Source organism: Trichosurus vulpecula, chromosome 1, assembly GCF_011100635.1.
Source record: "Trichosurus vulpecula isolate mTriVul1 chromosome 1, mTriVul1.pri, whole genome shotgun sequence".
In the NCBI taxonomy this organism is placed as follows: Eukaryota; Metazoa; Chordata; class Mammalia; order Diprotodontia; family Phalangeridae; genus Trichosurus; species Trichosurus vulpecula.
The window spans coordinates 267742397-267767105 of record NC_050573.1 but is presented as its reverse complement, the minus strand read 5'-3'; the positions used below and the strand labels follow the sequence as shown (position 1 = coordinate 267767105).

At 35.4% G+C, this 24709-nt stretch overlaps 1 protein-coding gene across 1 annotated transcript in view; it reads left to right on the top strand.

Moving 5' to 3' along the window:
- LYPLA1 (lysophospholipase 1) overlaps positions 1–24709 on the top strand; it is a 45579-nt gene that overhangs the window by 18710 nt on the left and 2160 nt on the right. The window contains exons 4-8 of the mRNA XM_036765557.1: positions 2471–2518; positions 10959–11029; positions 17009–17082; positions 21334–21435; positions 24078–24254. Of these exons, the coding sequence (XP_036621452.1) occupies positions 2471–2518; positions 10959–11029; positions 17009–17082; positions 21334–21435; positions 24078–24254 (472 nt within the window). The remainder of the gene's footprint in view (positions 1–2470; positions 2519–10958; positions 11030–17008; positions 17083–21333; positions 21436–24077; positions 24255–24709) is intronic.

Below are 24709 nucleotides of genomic sequence, written 5' to 3'. Positions count from 1 at the left end.
AGTCAGTTTTTTTTTTTTACAACAAAGTATCTCAAAAAAAACTTATGTCAAGCTCACCTACATATTTAAGGTAATACAATCAAAAAGTTTATATAGTCCCTTCGTGTTTCATTGTAATGAGATTTAAACTGTATAGAAAACCTGATTATCTGACTATTTGGAAGAAAGGCAAATTTGAAATTCTAAATTCTAAATTGAGAGAGGGTAGCATGGTGTAGTAGAAAGAGCACCAGGTGTAGGGACAGGACCTGGATTCAAGTTCTGTCTTTGTCATTTATTCCCCTTGTGACCTTGAACAGTCATTTCACCTAAGTTTTGGCTTCTTTTTCTATAGAATGAGGTGAAGGAGTTGGAGTAACTTAAGATTCCTTCCAGCTCTTCTTCTATGCTTCTATTAATTTTTGTAATTTTTATTTCATTGGAGTGTGTATAGTGATTATAAAGATTAACACATTGATGCTTAGTCTTAGTAGAAGTCCTTAGAGAAGACTTATAGAAAACAAAGAAGAATGATTCGCAGCTAGCATATCCTTGTTAGTTGCTTAAAAATTTATTCTCAACCATGTTAAATATGTTCCCTATAATAATTTATATTTTTATTTTATTAAATAAGCTCTGTATAAATTCAGCTCATCTTTCATCTGAATTATCTCAGATTTAGCATTTATGGAGATGGAATTAATCAACTTTTACTATGTTTTGTATATATTTGAAAGATATTTGTTGAGTGAAGGATGCTTTGTTCACTCATTGGTTTCTGTGGTAATCCTAGTTCTTAGAGATATCTAAAAATAAACATTCTCTCACATTTCAGTTTTACTCACAAAAATCCCTTCCCCTTTACAAGACATTTTATTAATAATATTCAGTGATAGTGCTTGTGCAGTTTTGAGTCTTTTTGCTATAAGTGTATTTTAAAACCAAGATTCTTAACTTTGTGTCATGGACCTCATTGACAGTCTGATGAAACTTATGCCTTAAGAATAATATTGTTAGATGCATAAAATAACGTTCTTGAGATCACATATGTGGTAGATCCCCTGAAATCTATCCATGGAACCCTAGGTTAAGAACCCTTGCCACAGAGCAGGCCTGCAAAGCTTTCGGCCCCGCCTGCTTACAGCCCTCACTTGGGGCATACCAGAAGATTTCTGGCGGCTTGAAAAAAAATGTAGAGGAAAACATCCCTTTACTGTAGAGGAAATCCTTTGGCGTGTGCCTGGGCCTCAAGTTGTGCAGGCCTGCCATAGAGCAACACCTGTGAAGACCTGACTTAGATCCATTGAGTGGGTTTGCACAGTGTGGTTAAATGAACAAATGGAAAAAAAAATTTATTAGATACTAAATAAATGTTATGAACTTTGCAGTGGGTAGTGATCTTAGTCTTGTATCCTTAGTATCTTACCTCTTTTGTAATCACATACTCTGCCACGAATGAGGCTAGAATCTTTTTGTTCAGTAATGGCTACAATAAGTTGATGTTCTGTTGTGTTGAAGAACTTTTCTATGCTTTTTTGAATTAATGTTTTCTTATTCCATACTAATAGATATTGATACTGTTCACAAATGAAATTTTTCAGGTTCATTTTTTTTTCATTTTATTTTTCAATTAAATATTTATTTTCTCTCCTACCTTCATTTAAAACAACAAACAAACCCTTGTAAAAAATAAGCCTACTCAAGCAAAAGAAATTTCCACATCCATGCACCAAAATACGTATCTCATTTGTCAGCTTGAATTCATCTCAAAAGGGGGCTAGTTTAGTTTATCATCAGCCCCCTGGGATCATAGCTGTTTTGTTGGAATAATCAGAGTTTATCTTTACACTATTGTCATTATTTAATAAATTGTTTTCCTCATTCTGCTCATTTCACTCTTCATTAGTTCATACACACCTTCCCAGATTTCTACAGAGTTCGTTTTTTTTAAGCTGTGCATTATTGTTACTAGTATACAAATAGGCTTCCCCAAAAAAGTATTATTTGAAAAGAGAGGCTGGGTGTGGTGCTGTATGCCTGCAATCCCAGCCACTGGGAAGGGTGAGGCTGGTTATCTCTGAGCTGTAGTGGCCTTTGATTATTGGGTGTTCACAATTAGTTTCAGCATCAGTGGTGGTGATCATTGGTTAGGGAGGGGACCAGGTTTCCTATGGAGAGGAGAACCACCCCAGGTTGCAAGCTCCTGTGATGATCAATAGTAGGATCAGGCCTGTGAATAGCCCCCTTACATTCCAACCTGGTAGAGCTGAAGAGACCCTGTTTTTAAGAGAAAAAAGAAAAAAGAGCCTCCAAAGTAACAGGAAATGCAAAATGTAAATGAATAATTACAGCTCTTTATTGTATAGAATAGACCTCAAGTAATTCATTGTAGTTGATGAAATTAATAATATTTCATGCTTTGGTACATTGAAATTTTTGTTTTAATGTGTTTTTTTTTCCTTTTTCTTCCCTTTCCTCCCCCCCATTAAAGACCAGTTATGCCTGTTACCCTAAATATGAGCATGGCTATGCCTTCTTGGTAAGTATATTATTTAGTAATAAATTTGGCTTATTAGTTAATTACTATGACATAGTGGATAGAAAACTTGAAGACCTGAGTTCAGATCCCAGCCCTTACAACCTACGTCCTGTGTGACTCTGGGCAAGTACCCTGACCTCTCAGTGCTCCAAGGAACTCTAAGGCTCTAAGTTGCAGAGAAAATGCCAATTTGCCTTGATAGAGGAAGTTCCTCAGGAGGAGTTCCCCCCTGGTTATTGTTGTTTAGTTGTTCAGTCATTTCCAACTCTTTGTGATCCTGTGGACTATACATAGCACTACAAGCCCTTCTATCCTTCACTGTAACCCAAATTTTGTCCAGGTTCATCTTCATTGTTTCCATGACAGTATCCATTTCATTCTCTGCCATCTTCTTCTCCTTTTGCTTTCAGTCTTTCCCAAAATAGGGTCTTTTCCAGTCAGTTCTATCTTCTCATCATGTGGCCAAAGTATTTAAGCTTCAGCTTTAGTATTTCACCTTCCAGTGAACAGCCGGAATTAATTTCTTTAAGTATTGATTGATTTGATCTCCTTGCTGTCCAAGGAACTCTCCGAAGTCTTCTCTAGCACCACAATTCCAAAGAGGTCAATTCTGTTGCTCTTAACTTTCCTTACAGTTCAACCCTCACAGCCATATGTTGCTACTGGGAAAACCATAGCTTTGACTATATGGACCTATACAGCATGTCTCTTTTTAGTATGCTGTCCAGATTGGCCATAGCTTTCCTTCCAAGGAGCAAGCGTCTTTTTTTTTTTATTTTTCTTTTTTTTTTAAATTTCTTTATTTATTTTTAGTTTACCACACACGGTTCTACATAGTTTTGAGCTCCAGATTTTCTCCCCTCCCTCCCCCCTCCCTCCCCCCTCCCTCCCCAAGACGGCATGGAATCTCATATAACTGTCATGTATAACTTCGCATTGAATTAATTTATGCACTAGTCAAGTCGTGGAGAAGAATTTTGACCAATGGAATGAATCATGAGAAACAAGAAACAGAACCAAAAAAAAAAACCCAAAAACAAAAACAAAAAAGAAGCAAAAAAGGTGAGCATGTAGTGCGCCTTGATCTATATTCAAACTTCGCAGTTCTTTCTCTGGATGAAGATAGCATTCTCCATCGTGAGTCCCCTGGAGTTATCCTTGCCCCTTAGGTTGCTGAGAAAAGCGCAGTATGTCAGGGTTGGTCCTCACGGAATCCATATATCTGTGGCTGTGCACAACGTTCTCCTGGCTCTGCTCCGCTCACTCAGCATTATGTCGTGTAGGTTTTTCCAGGTTGTTATGAAGTCTGCATCATCCCCATTTCTTATGGCACAATAGTATTCCATCACCTTCATATACCACAGCTTGTTCAGCCATTCCCCAATTGATGGGCATCCCTTTGATTTCCAATTCTTAGCTACCACAAAAAGAGCTGCTATAAATATTTTTGTACATATGGGTCCTTTTCCCGCTTGTGTGATTTCTTTGGGATACAACCCTAGAAGTGGTATTGCTAGGTCAAAGGGTATGAACATTTCTATAGCCCTTTGGGCATAGTTCCAAACTGCTCTCCAAAATGTCTGGATCAGCTCACAACTCCACCAGCAATGCAACAATGTTCCAATTTCCCCACATCCTTTCCAGCATTTATCATTTTCCTGTTTTGTTATTTTAGCCAATCTGACAGGAGAGATGTGGTATCTAAGAGTTGTTTTGATTTGCATTTCTCTAATCAGTAGTGATCCAGAGCATTTTTTCATATGCCTATAGATAGCTTTAATTTCTTCCTCTGAAAACTGCCTGTTCATATCCTTTGACCATTTCTCAATTGGGGAATGGCTTGTGTTCCTATATATTTGGCTCAGCTCCCTGTATATTTTAGAGATGAGGCCTTTATCAGAGATACTAGTTGCAAAGATTTTCTCCCAATTTTCTGCTTCCCTCCTAATTCTTGTTGCATTGGCTTTTTTTGTACAAAAACATTTCAATTTGACATAATCAAAATTATCCATTTTGCATTTTGTAATGCTCTCTATCTCTTGTTGGGTCATGAATTCTTTACTTTTCCACAAATCTGATAAGTAAACTATTCCTGAGCAAGCGTCTTTTAATTTCATGGCTGCAGTTGCTATCTGCACAGTGATCTTTGATCCCAAGAATATAAAATCTGACACTGCTTCTGTTTCTTCTCCCTCTGTTTGCCAGAAAGTTATGGGACTGGTTGCCAAGATCTTAGTTTTTTGGATGTTAATCTTCAAGCCAGCTTTTACACTCTCATCTTTTTACCCTCATCTAGAGGCTTCTTAATTCCTCTTCACTTTCTGCCATCCAAGAGGTATCAGCTGCATATCTGAGATTCTTAATAGTTCTCCCTACGTTATAGATAAAATTACAAGGCTAGGCAAAAAGAAAGTGTAGGGAGTGTTCTGCCAGAAGAATTGGTGGATAGATTTGTTTTGTGTAGTTATCTATTTTTAATTTTTCAGTTTTTTAATAAAAGTTGCAAAATTTCATGCTTTAGACTTAGGCAGTGTCAAAAAAGCTCCAGAAGTAGTTGAGAATAGGTAAGTTCAGTGTCATGGAAATTGCTTTAATTACAAGTTACTACATAGATTGAATGCTTGTAAGAAATAGTGTTGGAAGTTTGTGTTAAGTGTTGTTCTGTATGAGTGTATTTAAAGAGGAAATTGTTGACCACTTGCTAATAATTAACAAGTTAAGCTTGGAAGAAGGAATGAGGTTGGCGAGGTTTAAAAGTATATTTTCCTGAGATCACACATCTGTGACCTAGAAGAAGAATGAACAGACCTAGGAACGGGTATTTTGTGTAGTGACTTGGGAGAAAAGAGGAAGCTACTCAACCTAGAACCATGGCCACCAAGCACTATTGCAGTGACCATCAGTTTAGTTTATGTTTCTGTTCTGCCTGTGGTAGTCACTGATTTATTTTTCAAATTCAAGTGGATTATCTTGCTGGGGAATGACAATAAAATTGAAAGAGACTTTATGAATTATCTATAAAGGAAGACTATAAAGGGCTTGAGAAATACCTCTGTGTGTTCTGACATATCAAAGAGGAAGCATTCTTTGACAGAATGGAAGAAAAAATTCACAAGAGACCAGAAATGAAAAGTTTCTAAGGGAGTAGGAATACTTCCTTGTCAAGAGGTGGGGTAATCAAAGTGAAACAAGGAGAAAACCTCTTAGACCAGTGGAGCTAGATAGGAGATATCCTTATATCTTTCAGTATTCATGTTTCAATACAGTTAAAATACGAATCCTCCCATGGCCGTATATTACCAAAGAGAATTTGCAGTCATCAGAAGTTGGAAGGAATCATCTTTGTGGATGATCATTCCTTTACCGAAAGGGACAGATCAAATGTAGACTTGATGTACAAATCAAATTTGCTGTCTGTGGAATGTGCATCCAATAGGTAATTGCTTCCTCCTGCCAAGATCACCATCTTATTCTTATTCGTATGGAATGAATTAAGTCAAAAGAATGTATCTCTGGAGAAGTTGTAGGTAGCAAACTGCAGCAGAAGTAACGATTTCATCTTTTCCAGTTGGAGGTTGTGACTTCAGTAAGATAGATGGTAGAAGGACTTTTTGTTCTTCAACAATGACAGGCACTTCCAAACAGAACCTGCTGCAAGTTAACTCCTGCTCCCTCCCCACAATTAGTTTATCGATTGTTAACAGAAATTAGGAAAGTGTACTCTGTGATACTAACATCATTTCATTTGCATAGAGGCCATTTGTTGCTTCTCCATGTTAATTTTTTGTTTTGTTTTGTAGTTGTCCCTGTCTCTATTCTTTTGGTTCTGCTTTTGTTATTGTGTATAATTTCTTTTTTAAAATTTTTTTAAAATTTAAACTTTTTTTGTGTATTATTTTTTATAAGTCTTCTCATGTTTCTCTGAATTGTTTATATTAATAATTTCCTATAGTGTATTAGCATTCTGTTATGTTTGTATGTCATTATTTGTTTAGTCACTCTCCAATCATTGTGTACATATTTTGTTTCCTACTTTTTGTTATAACAAATAATGCTGATTTTTATACGTATGAGTCTTTTCTTGTCAGTAGCCTATATGGGTTCCAGAAGTGGAATTTGTTGGCAAAAGAATAGTGCACTAACTTAACTTTCATACTTCTAAATTGATTTTTAGAGCTATTGAACCAATTCACTGCTTCACCAGAAGTGGATAAGCATGCTTATCTTTGCATAGCCCCATAACAGCGAGTTTGCCCAGCCTTTATAGCTAGCCTCTTTTCTAGCCTTTTGCTTCTGAGGTGAATTTCTCAAGGGCTAATTTCCACTCATCTGATTGATAGTGATTTCGAACATTTTTCAAGTGGTTATCAAGAGTTTGACTTAAAATTGATTTTATCCTTTGACCACTTGCCTAATGGTAAATGGCTTTCATTTATGTGTGTATGTGTGTGCGCGCGCGTGTGTATACACATACATATGTTTGCATGAGTTTTTTGTATATTTAGATGTCAGACATATTTTTTTGTTCTTTAATCTCTCTTTTCTTCCGATTTTAGTTTGATTTGTTGTGTAGAAGCTTTTTAACATTTTACTTATATGCCCTTTTGACCAAGCAGTTGGAGATAGAAGTCTCAAGGTCAGGACAGAAATCCCTAGTACATTTTGACACAAGGGTGAAAGGAGCTGGGTCTGTGTTTGAAAGGTCAGTCTCCTCTTCCCTCATCTTCAAGGAGCGGGGAGAGCTGAAGCATCATGTGCTGTAAGAGTTGAGCAAGGTCACTTTGGGGAGAACATGAAATTCTGCACCATTGTACTGGGATATTTCTGCTGATTACTACAGTGCCACTGAGATAAAGTGTGTATACACAGCTAAAAAAAATGTAGGGAAACTAATAAAATATTGTGGGGAACTGTTGTTTGCCCCATCCACAAGCTCCACATCCAAGTAGTTTCAGTTGCTGTAGAGATTTAGGAGAGAATCATGCTATGATGTTTTATTATGTTATTAGGACTGATAAGGCTGAGTATAAGACAGAATGAGGCAAAATGCTGTACCTATTGAATTGTGCAACTAGAAGACCCCACTGAATTCTACACTCTCATCCCCTGCTGATACTATCTTCTCTCTACCCTCTCATTTTGATTCTAGGGAGAGATGATGAATCTCTCTTACCAGTTCTTATTGGTTAGTTGTCTATTTTTCTATTTCCTTTAATGAAACCAGTTTTTGGTAGGGCTGTTTTGTTATTGGTATGCTCATTCCCAAATACCCATATGTACATGTCCTTTGGAGATTAAATGCTGCTGAGATGATACTGAACAAATGGGAAATAGGGAGAGACAGAGATGGGTGTGTGTGTGTGTGTGTGTGTGTGAATGAATTTTTCATGATAGTTTGGAGCACTCCAAAGCATGAAGACTTGAAACTAGATAGAAAAGAGCTTTTATTGATTCATACCTTATAACTCCCTCAAAGTAGAGAAGGACCAAGTGAATTCAGACCAAAAGAAACTCAGACACAACTGAGTGTTTTAATAGGAATACCTGTGGGGGAAATATTAGAGTTAGCTCTGATGGAGGTCTGTTGTTTAGGCACTGTTGATCTCTTTTCTTCTTCAATTTATTGAGTGTCTACTATGTGCTGGGCACTGGAGATAGGCTAAAACAGCCTCTGCCCTCAAAGAGCTGACTATCTGGAAATGAGAGACAACATATACATACATAAAGATAATTTGGGGGGAAGGGGAAGGGGAAAGTAGATATTAGCAACTAGGAAGATTTCACATAGAAAGTGGTGCTTGCTGACCCTTGAAAGAGAGTTTTAAGAGACAGAGGTGAGGAGGGTGTGCATGCCATGTATGCCAGGCATGGGGATAACCATTGCAAAATCATGGAGATGAAAGAGTAAGAAGGCTAGTTTGGCTACATTCTAGTGTGCATTAAGGAGAATAATATATAAGACTAGAAAGTTAGATTTAGGGCTAGGTTGTGAAATGTCAAAGAGGAGGAGCTACTGGAGTTGGAATTGGGGAGTTGAGATAGTTAGACCTGTTCTTTGGGAAAATTTCTTTGGCAACTGTGAAGAGAGAATTGGGGAACAAAGACCAATACTAAGTCTATTGTACTAGTCCAGGCTATAGATGATTAGGGCCTGCACTGATGCAGTTGTCATCTAAGAGGAAATAAAGGGTGTTGATGTGAGAGATGTAGATTTAGAAACATTAAGATTAAGCAGCTGTTGATTGGATATGTTGGATAAGTGTGGGTTAGAGCATGACGTCATACTTAGAAACCTGTGTAACTGGAAGGATCGTAGTGCTCATTACTTTTCCTCTATACATGATTGTGGAATATGTAACCTTTCGCCTCCTTTACTGACTCCAAGCTTCCCATGAAAGCAAAGGCTCATTTAAAAAAATCATAACATTCTACCACTATTGCTATATCACAGTGGGATGGGATTACAACTGCCTCTAAAGAAGGAGTGTCATACAGAGGGCAGCATAGAGGTACATGGTAGGTATGGGTAGTATGCAACATAGAAGCATTGAGGAACTCTACATAAGAATAAGAGAAACCCATCAAGGAATTGTACCATAGGAAGTGAAGATGGGCTGATCAAATGGCAAGAAAAAGGGATGACCACTGGGCAGCCAGAGGGTGCCCTTACAAATTGAAGAAAGCCTCCAACATATAGGGTATTCCACAGCCCCAAGTTGTGAACTTTTGGGAAGATGTGAACAGGAATCACACAGGTGGACAGGAATGAAAGGATATATCAGTGGAAGGAACTATTTCATAGATGATATCACACATCCATGACAAAGATGAGAGGTATAATTTGGATAGTATAATTTTTTTCCTATATGGTAGGAATCAGCCAGGAGGTTAATTATGCCCAATTATTTAGGTCATACTATATCTCTTTGTGTAGCTTGTTTGGTCTTTTAGGGTTTATTTTGATATTTGATACTTCCTTTATAGCACTTTTGCAATAAAATGTCTCTTACCCATACATTAAAATCATCTCAGATCCCCGAAAGATAGAATAACATAAATAACACTGTTGAACAACTGTCTAATATTAGACATCAAGTGAGGTATAAAACCAGGAGATGCATGCTTGTCAAACCACTTAAACTTACTTTCCTGAGTTTAAGCAACTCTCTAAGACTCTTTAAGTTGCAGAGGTACTTATATTAGTAGTGGGAGTTTTCTCATCTGCATGACCCCTACGCCAGTGAAATCACTTCTATCCCTGTTGTAGTATAGCTGCCTTTCTGTCCTACTGTTAAATAATTGTGGAGCAATGGATATTCTTATTCTTATGGTCTTTTACAAATGATGGTATTTTTAAATTTTAAATAGATTTCTTTTGATGAATTTTTTTGGGCCTACATTTTTTTAATCCTAAATGAAGTGTTAATATTTTGTTGAAGACTTTTGTGTCTAGTGACAGACTTAGTATCCTATACGTACATACTTCCAGGGTATTTTTGTTGAAAATATAAGAGAGGAAACAAGCTTTTACAAATGATATGCTATAGTAGACCATCTTACAGTTCAATGAAATGAACAGGGAATACAAAGTCCTGTTCTGAATATAATTTGGCTTTTTTATAAAAAGCATTTTATCTGCTGACACAGAATTCATGTTTAAAAGCTCTTCTCCAACAGTGTTTCCCATGTTTGTCAGTTATACAAGATTGCTTAAAAGATGTTAAAATAGAAAGAAATTTCGTGATTCTCTTTTATTAATATGAAGTGAGAAGTGTTGCCTGACTAGAAGAGACTGTTACATAATAATAATTTTTCCTCTAAAATTGTTCTTATCAGTTAATTTTACTTTTTCCTTTCAGTTAAAAGTTTCTAGACTTAAAATCCCATTCATGTTAATTTGTTTAGTTTTTTTTAATGATGAAATACTTTATTAAAGGAAATTAAAGGAAATAAAGTAACATCGAATTCCCATATCACTTTTCAGAGTGAGCACACATGGGATTAGATTGTTCAGAAAACTACAGAGGTTGCTAGAGAGTCCCTTTCATTGGGATAGATAGGCAGTCAGCAAAGACTGTGTATTTTGGAGTAGTTTAAAGAACTTTGAATTAGAGAGTTTGAACAGGCCCTGGAGTCTAGCCCTTGCTCTGCCACCAGCTGGCAGTGTTACCTTGAAAAAATTGCTTAATCTATTAAGGACATTTTACTCATCTGCAAAACAAGGTGGTTGAACTAAATGAGGATGTTTTAAAGTCACTTCAGGCTCCAAAGATGTGTATTTTTCTCATTATTACGGGGTATCTTTAGTATCTAAGATGTAGATCATGTCCCTACTTTGTCACTTTCAGTCTGCGCTAAGTTTGGTATAGCATATTCATGAATATAGAATTCCTAAAATTTAATACATCTATAGTTATTAATGTTAAATACTATTTTTTAGGTTTGATATTATTGGACTCTCTCCTGATTCACAGGAGGATGAACATGGAATAAAACAAGCTGCAGAAAATAGTAAGTTCATAAATGTATTATTTAAAATATAAACACATACTAAATGTGCTAGGCTGTGGGAATACAAATATAAAATTGAAATAATCCTGTTTTTAAGGAGGTCACATCCTATTAGATAGATACAATATGTCTACAGAAAAATAAATGCATAAATAAATACAGATGTTTGTGTAGAAAAAAACCCAGTGATTTTTTAGGTGTCTTTAACAATTGAGTGAATCAGGAAAACCCTCTAGAACAAAGTTTCTTAACCTTTTTTGTGTCATGGAATTCTGAGCCCTTTTGGCTATCTGGTAAAGCCTGTGGACTCCTCAGAATACTGGTTTTAAATCAATGAAATAAAATACAAAAGATTACAAAGGGAATATTAAAGTATATAGTTATAGAAATATGCTTTTAAAAAAGTGTACAGGCTCCAGGTTAAGATTCCTTTCCTTTAGAAAGAGTTAGCCCTGGATTTTGAGATAAGTCTTAAATTAAGTAGTTGAGTTCACAGTAACAAAAATTATATGAGTTAATTGGGCTTAAAAAGGGAATGATACTTGTCCCATTTGATGCATGCTTTATGTTCAAATTTACCTGTATTGTATTTCCAACAACACCTCTAATCTTGGAGGGTCTGAATATTAGTACAGCATGCTTTTGTTAAAGGCAAATGATTGTCAGGTTAGGTAGAGTAGAAACAAGCAAAAAACAAGAAGAAATAAACGCTTTTTTAAAGATAAAACAATGGCGCCTCCTGAGATTTTTAAAAATGGCCTAAAGAATCCTTTAAATCAGTGAATCTTGAGAGGATATTGGATATTCTGGCATGTTAACTTGCAACACTATTAAAAAAATTAATCAGAAACTTATCTTGAAGCCAAAAACCTAAAGTTGGAAATATGCCTCTAAAAAATAATAGCATATAATATCATTAAATTGTTGAATAAGGGAATGGAGGCAAGATGGCAGCTGGAAAGCAGGGACTTGCGTGAGCTCCCCACCAGGTCCCTCCAAAAACCTGTAAAAAATGGCTCTGATTCAGTCTCAGACTTTGGGATCTTTCTTTGGTGACAAAGAAGACCAAAACATACAGCCAGAAAAAGTCAACGAGCCTACATCAGAAGTCTCCAAGAAAAACATGAACTGGTCTCAGGCCATGGAAGAACTCAAAAAGGAGTTGGAAAAGCAAGTTGGAGAAGTAGAGGAAAAATTGGGATGAGAAATGTGAATGATGCAAGAAAACCATGAAAAACAAGTCAATGACTTGCTAAAGGAGACCCAAAAAAATACTGAAAAAAATATTGAAGAAAACAACACATTAAAAAATAGACCAACTCAAATGGCAAAAGAGCTCCAAAAAGCCAATGAGGAGAAGAATGTCTTGAAAGGCAGAATTAGCCAAATGGAAAAGGAGGTCCAAAGACCACTGAAGAAAATACTACCTTAAAAATGAGATTGGAGCAAGTGGAAGCTAGTGACTTTATGAGAAATCAAGCTATTATAAAACAGAACCAAAGGAATGAAAAAGTGGAAGACAGTGTGAAATATCTCCTTGGAAAAACCACTGACCTGGAAAATAGATCCAGGAGAGATAATTTAAAAATAATTGGACTACCTGAAAGCCATGATCAAAAAAAGAGCCTAGATATCATCTTTCAAAAAATTATCAAGGAGAACTACCCTGATATTCTAGAGCCAGTGGCTAAAATAGAAATTGAAAGAATCCACAGATTGCCTCCTCAAATAGATCCCCAAAAGAAAACTAGGAACATTGTCGCCAAATTCCAGATCTCCCAGGTCAAGGAGAAAAATTGTTTCCTTCTGGCTGCTTGCAGTGTTGAGTATTGTGGAAAAACAATCAGGATAACACAGGATCTAGCAGCTTCCACATTAAGGGATCAAAGGGCTTGGAATATGATATTCTGGAGGTCAATGGAGCTAGGATTAAAACCAAGAATCACCTACCCAGCAAAACTGAGTATCATGCTCCAAGGCAAAATATGGATTTTCAATAAAATAGATGAATTTCAAGCTTTCTCAGTGAAAAGACCAGAGATGAATAGAAAATTTGACTTTCAAACATAAGAATCAAGAGAAGCATGAAAAGGTAAACCAGAAAGAGAAATCATAAGGGACATACTAAGTTGAACTGTTTTGTTTACATTCCTACGTGGAAAGATGATGTATATGATTCGTGAGACCTCAGTATCATAGTAGCTGAAAGGAGTATGCATATATATATATATATGTATATATGTGTGTATGCATATATATATGTGTATATATGTGTGTATGCATATATATACATATGTGTGTCTATGTATGTATATATGTAGGTGTGTATGTGTGTGTGTATATATATATATATATATATATATATATAGACAGAGGGCACAGGGTGAATTGAATATGAAGGGATATCTAAAAAAATAAAATCAAATTAAGGGATGAGAGAGGAATATATTGAGAAAGGGAGAAAAGGAGAGAGAGAATGGGGTAAATTATCTTGCATAAAAGTGGCAAGAAAAAGCATTTCTGTAGGAAGGAAAGAGGGGGCAGGTGAGGAGGAACGAGTAAATCTTGCTCTCATCGGATTTGACCTGAGGAGGGAGTACCATACACACTCATTTGGGTATCTTACCCCACAGGAAAGAAGGAGGAAGAAGATAAAAAAGGGGGGATGATAGAAGGGAGGGCAGACAGGCGGAGGAGGTAATCAAAAACAAACACTTTTGAAAAGGGACAGGGTCAAGGGAGAAAATTCAATAAACGGGGATGGGTTAGGAAGGAGCAAAACATAGTTAATCTTTCACAACATGAGTATTGTGGAAGGGTTTTACATAATGATACGCATGTAGCCTATGTTGAATTGCTTGCCTTCTTAGGGAGGGTGGGTGGGGACGGGAGAGAATTTGGAACTCAAAGTTTTAAAAACAGACGTTCAAAAACAACAACAAAAAAGTTTTTGCATGCAACTAGGAAATAAGATACACAGGCAGTGGGGCATAGAAATTTATCTTGCCCTACAAGAGAAGAAGGGAAAGGGGGATGGGAGGGGAGTGGGTGCCAGATGGGAGGGCTGACGGGAACGGGGCAACCAGAATATACGCCATCTTGGAGTGGGGGGGAAGGTAGAAATGGGGAGAAAATTTATAATTCAAACTCTTGTGAAAATCAATGCTGAAAACTAAATATATTAAATAAATATGTATATAAAAAATAAATTTTGAATAAGATTACATGCCAAAATTATTCATTTCAAAATATTGATGATATATTTGCTGGGCCTTTGGGGGACATCAAGACTTGATCAAAAGGAGACTCTATAATAGGCTGACCCTGTGAAATCAAAAGGAAAATTTATTTCTCTGAGTGTAAGTTGATTTTCATTTTAAATTTTGCAATTGATATTTATTGCATTGAGAGGCCATAAGATAAGCTTCTGTGATTAAGATGTTTTCTCAGATCTGAGTGTTTTTAGTCAGATCTTCAAAATTAATTGAAATAATAGTACTTGAGAATGTAGAAAGGTCTATCAGATACTAGATATGGATCCACATAGTATAGTGGATGAAGGGGTGGCCTTAGATTCATGAAGACATGGGTTCTAATAGTACCTCATGCACATAGGCTGTGTGATCATAGGTAAGTCATTTAACCTCTCATTGTCTCCAGTTAACTCTCTGAGACCAGAAGTTGTAAAACAATTTTGGTATGATAGAAGTAGTTTCATACACTGATAAAATCACAGATCTGCACCTCCCTTCATCCTGTCAGAAAGATAGGTAGCATATTTCGTAGGACAGATTATCCCATGTTTAATGCTAAAGTGCAGAGACTGGAATTCTTTTCTGAATCTTTTCTAGACCGTATGTTAAACTCATTTTGAACTCTGGCTGTGGCAGTCATCTCGAATCTTTTCACTTAGGTAGTAGGATTGTCAAAATGATATACTCCCATCCAATAATTCATCCCTGATTCTCCTCTCAGAGTATTTTTGATAGAAGGAGGGCAGAAGGGATGTCCTATAGTCCTCTTTCTGATACTGTAGGAAAAACAAATTTAAATCCTTGGCTGGCTGGATGCTGTCCTGTCCTTGACAGCCCACCCAAACCCCAGTCAGAAAGCGAAGCCATCACAAGTTACTTTGAGGATAGGAATTTGTCACAGTGCTTTGCACACACACAAATATTTGTTAAGTTGATTTTACTTGAACCTCCTGCTTGGTGCTTCCCTACCACCAGGGCCTGCTCTCCCCACAGTCAGCTACCTTTTGCCAATCCTGGCCCAGTGATAGAGTGCTACTTGGCCCTAATTATTGTGCTCGTGATTCTTGCTATTATATTACATATAAGAATTAAAATAAGTATCAAAAAATGAAGAAACTTTAGGGTGCATTAGCCTACATACAGGTGTGGGGAACCTGCAGCCTTGAGGCCACATGTGGTGCTATAGGGCCTAAAGTGGGGCCCTTTGACTGAATCCAAACTTCACAAAACAAATCCTTTTATTATGGCTCCTTGAGGGCATGGACTATTAAAAAAAAAAAAAAACAACAGTTTACCTTGACAAAGACCTCAAGTTTGCTTGTAGAAGTGGGAATTAGAAGGGACATCATTACTCAGAATGTTCCTTTATATATCAATCCCATTGGAACAAATTTAATTTTTGAAATACATTACAGCAGAACTGACTGCATACATTTTCCTACTTAATCTTTCTCCCTTTGCCAGCCCCTTACCTCTTCACCCCTACCACCTTCCTCTTCCTTTCTTCCTACCTCCTGACCAGTGGGAGTTGGGTACCATTGTGTCTAAAAGGCAATTGGTGATGGTTCTAGTGGTGTCCAGAAAGTTCAGAGTAATTGAAGAGGTACTGGAAAGGTTGGGATTTAGGGAAATTAAAATAAAGAGGACTATAGGACATCCCTTCTGCCCTCCTTCTATCAAAAATACTCTGAGAGGAGAATCAGGGATGAATTATTGGATGGGAGTATATTCCAGGTTTAGAAAGGGAGACCACAAATTGTGAGGGAAGGGGCTGCTAGGTCATTTGACTGATGCGGGTATTCCAAGGTAACCCTCACAGCAAGGGTTGGCTAGTGTTGAAAACAAACAAACAAAAACTTAACAGAAACAAAAAAGCCCATGCTTGAATTTTATGTAAATCTCTTTATTGCTATAGGAAGACTTATTGCTTTCTTAGTATGTTTAATAAAATAAGTATCAGCATACCATAAAACATAAGAGGTAACTAGCACCTGAGAAGTTATCAGCATGAAAATGACTTTGCAAATATTCCCTGAGGTGAGGGGAGGGAGGAAAATTTAGAACTCAAAGTCTTATAAAAAATGAATGTTAAAAACTATTTTTTCATGTAATTGGAAAAAAAAGAAAATACTTTATAAAAAAGGGGAGGGAGGGAAAGAATCAACGTGTATCAGTCCTAAAGAACTAAGTGAAAATTTTGTTCATTTTTATGTAACTTTAAAATACTAGTAATTTTATCGTTAGGGGTCCTAAGTACAGCTTATTAGTCTTTTTGTTTGTTTTTGCTCTGTTTCAAAAATAAATCACCTTGTAGTTCTATTAGTTAGTCTTTCTAAACAATTAGCATGGCATTTGTATGACAAACATGTACCAGATCTTACCCTCCAAAGTATAAGTTATCTTCAACAATCCTGCTTATCTCCATAACATAAACAGATCTCAGAGTAGGACTTAAGCAGTATAAGATGTTCCCCTATTTTAAATTATATAATATTTGGCAGTTGGCCACAATTTAGATTTTGCCTTTAAAATATTTTGTTTTTAAAAAAATTTGAAATAATTATTAGCTCTCAAATTACTATTTGTAGTGGGCTCTGAAGGCAACAATACAATGTGTATTTGGGGGGGAAAACCCTATTTATATTTTGCCAAAGCCTGTTTATCAGCCTTAAATTATATTAGAACTAAATTTGGAGATTTTGCTAATTAATGCTTTTATTTACAGTTAAGGCTTTAATAGATCAAGAAGTGAAGAATGGAATTCCATCTCATAGGATTGTTTTGGGAGGATTTTCTCAGGTAAGATACAAATTGGGAAGGGCCTTTACCTTCCCATGAGAACCTGTGGTTCCAACTCTTGTTGAGTCCATTTCTTCATCCTTATCAGGGAATGTTACAGTATCTTAGTTGACAGTCTTTGTTTTAATTATCATTTGGACTTTGAATAAACTGGGAAGCATTAATTTTCTATTGATCCCCTTTGTGTTTTTTACACTATAGTTTTTTCCTAATACAAAAATTTAAAAGCTTTGAAATTAATATGCTAGGAATAAAGGGATAAGATTCTTGTTAGTGACTGCTCTGAGGTAGGTCATCTTTGTAACCTTTTCTTAGTTGGCTCCTAGTTGTGTTTCTTTTTTAGGGAATGTGGAAGGGAAAACTAAGCCTGTTACTTAAATTTTTTAAAATGTTGTATAAACTTTGTTTTTCATCCCTATCACTTCTTAACACCTGTGCCTCCCACCATAGAACCCCTCTTTCCATTGAAAATAAAAATAGTTAAAACCAAACAATATTGCTGTCAAATAAATAATTATCAGTACCTATTGTTGACTTTCTTTTTTAAAAAAATTCTCATTAATATCTTTTGTTTTTATATAACCTACATTAATCACTATGTTCCTCTCCTAAAGAGCCAACCTTCCATGTGAAGAATGAAAAAAGAGAAAGGCAAAACAAAGTTCAGGAAAATATACATGTTCTATGATGTTAACTGATGTTATTTGCAGTGTTCATTTTCATGGTCCACCACCTCTACAAAGATGCAGGAGAAAGTGTCTTATAGCTTTCTTTTGGGATGACTGGTGATCATAATTTTATTGCCTTCACTTTTGATTATTTTCCCATTTGTATTGTTAGTGTTGTACATATAATTTTCCTGGTTCTGCTTATTTCATTTTGCATCAATTCATGTAAGCTTTTCTGTGTTTCTCCTTATTCGTTGTCAAATCAGCAAGCATTTATTAAATACTTACCTTGTGCCAGGTGCTGTTCTTAGTGCTAGGGATACAAATATAAGCAGAAAGAATGATAGTCCTTTCCCTCAAGGAGCTTACATTCTGGTGGGGAAAAGACAACAGATTAAAATAAGCTGACAAGCAAGGTGGGGTGGAAAGATACCCATGATGTCCTGAGAGTGACAGTTAGTTGGTTGAGGCTCTTCCTTAAAGTAGAGATTCCTGGAGGAACCCACCAGTAGGAGATAATTGCCAAAGAGCTGCAGTGAGAAGGTACAAACAGTGAAGCATGGATGGTTAGGGTGCTTTAGGTTAGGGTTTTGAGAGGAACTCACCAATGGGAAAAGGGTACTGCAGGGGTGGAGGAAGAAGATAGCAGAATCTGCTATAGGGGATATGGAAAGGAAGGCAGTCTTCAAAGTCTGAAAAATGAAGGATGACTGATTAGGCTCCAATCTCAAAATGGAGGTTTTTGAAAGAACTCCCCAGTAGGATCATTTTCTTTGTATAATTCCAAGTTGGTTTCCATAATTTTTGGTCCAGTTTATAGCTCAACTAACAGTGTATTAGTGTGGCTGTTTTAAGACAATAACTCCCAGCATTCAATATTCCACTCTTTTGTCATCTTTTTTTCCCATTTTTTTTGTAAATAGTATTTTCTTTTTTTCCAATTACATGTAAAGATAGTTTTCAACATTCTTTTTTTATAAGATTTTGAGGTCTAAATTTTCCTTCCTCCCCTCATCTCTCCCCCAGATGGCAAGGAGCCTTTTATAGGTTATACATGTGCAGTCATGTTAAACATTTTTCCACAGTCATGTTGTGAGAGAAGAAACAGATTTTGTTATCTTTTCTAATTTGCTAGGTGTGAAGTAAAACCTCAGAGTAGTTTTGATTTGCATTTCTCTTATTAGTGATTTAGAGTATTCTTTCATGGTTATTAATAGTTTGTAGTTCTTTTGAAAACTATTTATATCTTTTAACTTTCTCTTGGAGAATTGCTTTTGATCTCATATATTTCTTGTAGTTACCTTTATAGTTTAGATATCAGACTCTCATTGGAGATTTGATATAAAGATATTTATCTCGGTTGATAGTGCTTCCTTATTCTAGTTGCTTTAGTCTTGCCTCAAATGCTTGTTTTATGATCCTGGGTAATATATGCATGCATCATAAGTTATATAGGTAGTGTTTTGCTTAAGGGCAGCTAGGTGGCGCAGTGGCTAGAGTGCCTGGCCTGGAGTCAGGAAGACTTATCTTTCTGAGTTCAAATCTGGCCTCAGACACTTAATAGCTGTGTGACCTGAATAAGTCACTAAACCCTGTTTGCCTCTGTTTCCTTATCTATAAAATGAGCTGGATAAGGAAATGTCAAACCACTCCAATATCTTTGCCAAGAAAACCCAAATGGGGTCAGCAAGAGTTGGACATGACTGAAAAACAATGGAGCGGAGAGAATACAGGGGCATCTTCCTCTCAGTATGTTCTAAGATTTCATTAGCCTTTTCACCTCCATTTCACAATGCTGATTTATCCTTCCCATCTTTGTACTTTCTGCAAATTGGGTCAGTATGCATTCCATGCTTTTATTGAAGTTATTGCTAAAAACATCAAACTGCTTAGGGCTAAACATAAATCCCTGTGGCCTTCTGTTAGAATTGACATCAGACTACTATTAATATGCTTTCAGTGTCAATTCAGCTAGTTTCATATCACCTAATTATACTATTTGTCTAGCCTACACGTCTAAAAAGCATGAGAAATTTTGTGAAATGTTTTGCTAAAACATAGGTAAACTATATTAACAGCATTCTCCTGCTCTACCAGAAAGGAAATGGGATTAACCAACCAAGACCTTCTTTGATGATAGCATTTCAGTTCTCTGTGATGACTATTTCCTTTTCTACATTGACTATCCTTAACTATCCTTCTGATAATCTGGAAATTAACCAGGAATAAATGTCAAATTCACTGCATTGTAGATTGTGATTTCTATTCTCTTGTTTTGAGAAAATTTGGGTAACATTTACCCTTCATTCTTGTAATCACTTGTGTATTCTCCATGGTATTTCAGAGATCACAGTGGCTCAGGAATCACATCTATCAGTAGTTTCAGTATATGGCAATATAAGTCATTTTGGTTCTTACTCTTTCTCCACTTTTCTTGCATATCAGCTCCCTATTAGTCATTTTTGTTCTGTCCTTTCCAATCCAAAGAAAACAAAAGGAGTCACATTAAGTCTAGGTCACTTTCCTGTTGATGAACTACAGCTTGTTAGTGTCTCAAAATAGAACTAATTCTCATATTCTAATCCAGTACTACAGGTATGATCTGACTATGACATTCTGCTATCAAACTTTAATCTTATTCATTCCAGATTTTATCATTTTTCATTCTGTTAAAATGGTTTAAGATTACATTAGTTTTTTTTGGATAACTGAATGAAGAAAGTAGTGATTAGTCCTTTTAAAAATGATAGTTTCTTTTTACAGAATTTTCTTTTGTAAAACATAACTTAGAGTTAAAATTTCATTGTGTTTGTATCTGAAGCCAACTTCTAATTTGCAAGAGATTAGCTAAATTTAGTATGAGCATACATGTGTGTATATGTATGTGTGTATATATATGTTGAGACTGTAGCAATTTAATGGTAAGACTAGTATGAATTATTGAATATTTGGAAAGAAATATTTTTCTCTTTCAGTACAGCATATAATATAACCAAGTACAAATGGGTAATGTTTGTTAGAACTTATAGACTTTTATTATGTAATTCCATGTCATAAATATATAAGAATTAATTGTTAGAGCCAGACATTGAAGACAGCCTTGAATGAATCTTTTAATTTCTTGAGTCCTCAGTTTCAAAAATTACACATATCTTTTAAACTACATTCCTTATTCCATGAGTAAGTGGAAATTTTCAGATGAGGAAGTGATTTTCAGCTTTTGTGCAATGAGAATCATATATGCTATTTCTAAATCTATAGGTTCAGAATTAGTAATGTTTGAGTTTGTGAGAGTTTAGTGTATTTGAATTCTTTAATCACAGGTACTTTGCAGGTGAAGAATATCATTATAATATGAAATATTAATTTATTAAATAGTATTTTGTTACTTTATGAAAGAACCATTGCGTTATTTAGAAATATAGTAGTATGTGCACTGCTACACTTGCAGTTTTGATTATGTTGATGAAATCAGTTATTTGGCATTTTATAGGGAGAGACACAGCTAGAAAATTCCTTTTAAGCTCATAGTCAGCAGAACTTCTGTTCAGCTTGCAGTAATTTTACATCTCCTTTTGTATAGGGAGGAGCTTTGTCTTTGTATACTGCTCTTACATCACAGCAGAAATTGGCTGGTGTTATAGCCCTCAGCTGTTGGCTTCCACTTCGATCTTCATTTCCACAGGTAAGATATGTTTAATAAATGTAACTGACAATGTGAAATTATCACATATGTAATGCTAGTAAGACAGTCATTAGTATCCTTAAGGATTTTTCTCTAATTTTGCATGTTATTACTAGTATTTAAGTGTACATTGTGATAGAACACCATATTTGAGTGCTGGGATTATCTATAGTATGTCATCTTACTGGAATAAAAGCACATTCCATGTCCTGAAGAAACTTGGTTTTTTTTTATCTTAAAAATAAAAATTAATAATCATCAACAAAATTAAAATATATAACCAAGAATAAACAATAGCCATACTTGAAAGGTAAACTCAGAATCACAGAATTTGAGAATTACAAGGGACCCTAGTTACCATCTAGTCTAGGAGCTAGCAAACTCTGGTTCATGGGCCAAATCGTTCTACTACTTGTTTTTGTTGGTCAGAGAGCTAAGTGTTATTTACATTTTTTAATAAAATGAAGCTTTACTCAAAATTTTAAATATAATAAAATATAATATAAAAATAATTTATTATAAATATAATAAAAAAATAAATATAATACAAACTTTTAAAGTGTAAAAAACCATTTTTCATTCGCAGTCTATATTAGTGGGCCATAGTTTGCTGATCCCTGATTGAGTCAAACTCATATCTAAAAGAATTTCTACTATAATATGCCTGCCAAATGCTCATCAAGCCACAGCTTGAAGACAAGTCCTCCAATGAGAGGAAATTCACCATCTCTTGAGATATAGACCATTTCACCAAGGTCATGATCTTCCTTCCCTCTAACTTTTATCCATTAAGTGTTTAGAGAGCTATTGAAGAATTTTGAGTAGATGAACAAATTGACCAGATCTCTGTATAAGTAAGATCGATTGGGCAGCGATGTGTGAAAGATAAATTAGATAGAAGTGGGGAAAAATTGGAAGCTGAAAGAGTGATTGGGAAGATAATAGGAGTCCTATGGTGGTCAAGATTATATGGAGAACAAGAGATAACAGAGGCTTATCTTGACTAACTAAAATTCTTAGTGTTTTTCTATTTTTCCTGTATTTTAAAGCCTTAATTACTTGATTCCTGACAGAATAACTTGTGTCATTATTTGCTTTTCTTCCAAATTCAGTTGTTGGTTTTAAAATCATTTTCTGTAAATATTTTATTTAAGCATTTTTGTACTTTGACTCCCACTGACTTTCCCCTTCTTAGCCCTATTACAATTTTCTCATGTTAAAAATCAGTATAGTTAAACAAATCAGCACTTCGGCCATTTAAAAAAATGTATACGTTATTTTTCACGTCTAATGCACCAGTGCTCTGATGAGAGGTGGGAGGTGTGCTTCACCATTAGTCTTTTGAAGTCATGATTGGTCACAACATTGATAAATTTTCTGGTTTTCTTTTTCCTTTTTAAGAAATAAAAATTTGTATTAATATTTTGACTTCAATGATTTTTCATGCATCCCTTCCCTTACCCCCCTCAGACTGCTGTCCTTTAAAGCAGAGACTAAAGAAGAGAATAAAAAAACAGTTCTGCAATACTAGCCAACCCATCGAAATCATTTGACATCTCTATGTGTAAGGAAGGAAAAGAGATACTTTCTCATATATCTTCTTTGGGGCCAAACTTCATTCTTAATTTTGAGATGTTCAGCTCCAGTTGTTTTGTTAATGTTCTTTCCATTTACATTGCTACAGTTATTTATATTTATATACATACACACACATATGTATACATATACACACACATGGCTATACACACACACACATACTTTTTTTCTGGTTCTGTTTACTTTGTATCAGCTCATAGAATTCTTCCCATCCTTCTCTGTGTTCATCATATTCATTGTTTCTTATATTTCAATGTTCCATTATATTTACGTACCACAACTTGTTTAGCCATTCTCTAGCTGATGAGCCTCTACTTTGTTTCCAGTTCTTTGCCTTTACAAAAAATAATGCTATAAATATATTGGTATATAGGGAACCTTTATTTTTTAACCATTGACCTCCTTTATATATGTGACTAGCAATTGCTTCTTTGGGTGAGGGAGTATGGACATTTTAGCATCTTTCTTAGAATAATTCCAAATTGGTTTCTGGAGTGGTTGGATCAGTTTGCAACTCCAGCAGGGCTTAAATGTGTTTACTTTCCATAGCCCTTCCAATATTGACTCTTCCTATCCATTGTCATCCATTGCAAATTGCTACGGTTGAGATAAAACTCTTATACCGGTGATTTGAAACATTCTTTCATATGGTTGTTAAAAATTTATACTACTTTTGAGAACTGTTTGTTCATAGCCTTTGCTCTGTTAGGGTTTTTTTTTTTAAGCACCTTTTAAATTTGTTTAGAGCTCCTAAAGAGGAGAGTAGCCATTGGGATGAGAATATAAGAAAACGGTTTTAAGAACAAAAATAGCACAGATATGATCTATGTGGACATTAGCTGGTTCTTAGACTTTAGGCATGATAAGTGTGTTAAGTAATATACCCATTCCATTTCTTTGGCTTATAGTCCATAAAATGCTTAATACTTTTATTTTTATACACACACACACACACACACACGTACATATATGTCTTAAAGTTATCTGGCATGCCATATACATTTGAACGTTTAATAAATCAAATAACTTTTTTTGTCTTCTTCCAGGGTCCCATCAATGGGGTTAATAAAGATATTTCTATTCTCCAGTGTCACGGAGACTGTGACCCTTTGGTTCCCCATATGTTTGGTTCTCTAACTGTTGAAAAACTAAAAACGTTGGTAAATCCATCTAATGTAAGCTTCCGTACCTATGAAGGCATGATGCATAGTTCGTGTAATCAGGTAAATGTTGGTTTTACTGGTCTATAACCATATTTTTTTTTTCTGAGGTGATCATTTTAAAGAAGACAAGGATAATTGGCTTCCAGCACTTGTTTTTATGTGACTTTTGTAGACTTGGGAAGGCTTTCAATGAATTAAATCAAAAGTTACCATGGGTTTATTCTTCATTAATATATTCTTCTGTATATTATGAAAAACATACATCTTTCACTAATATCCTATTCAGTTGCCTATTGAATATTGATAGCATAAGTTCTGGCAGTTCTTACTAAGCAGGAAGGGGCTTCAGGTATGGTAGAAAAATATAAAATGATGTCCAAATAAATGGAAATAAAAGAATTTGAATAGAGTTTGTGGGGAACCTTCATTTCTATAGTGTGGGACTAAGAAAACTAGAGATTCATTGTAACCACTTATATAGTATGATTTTTTTTTCAAGACTACTAGTGATATTT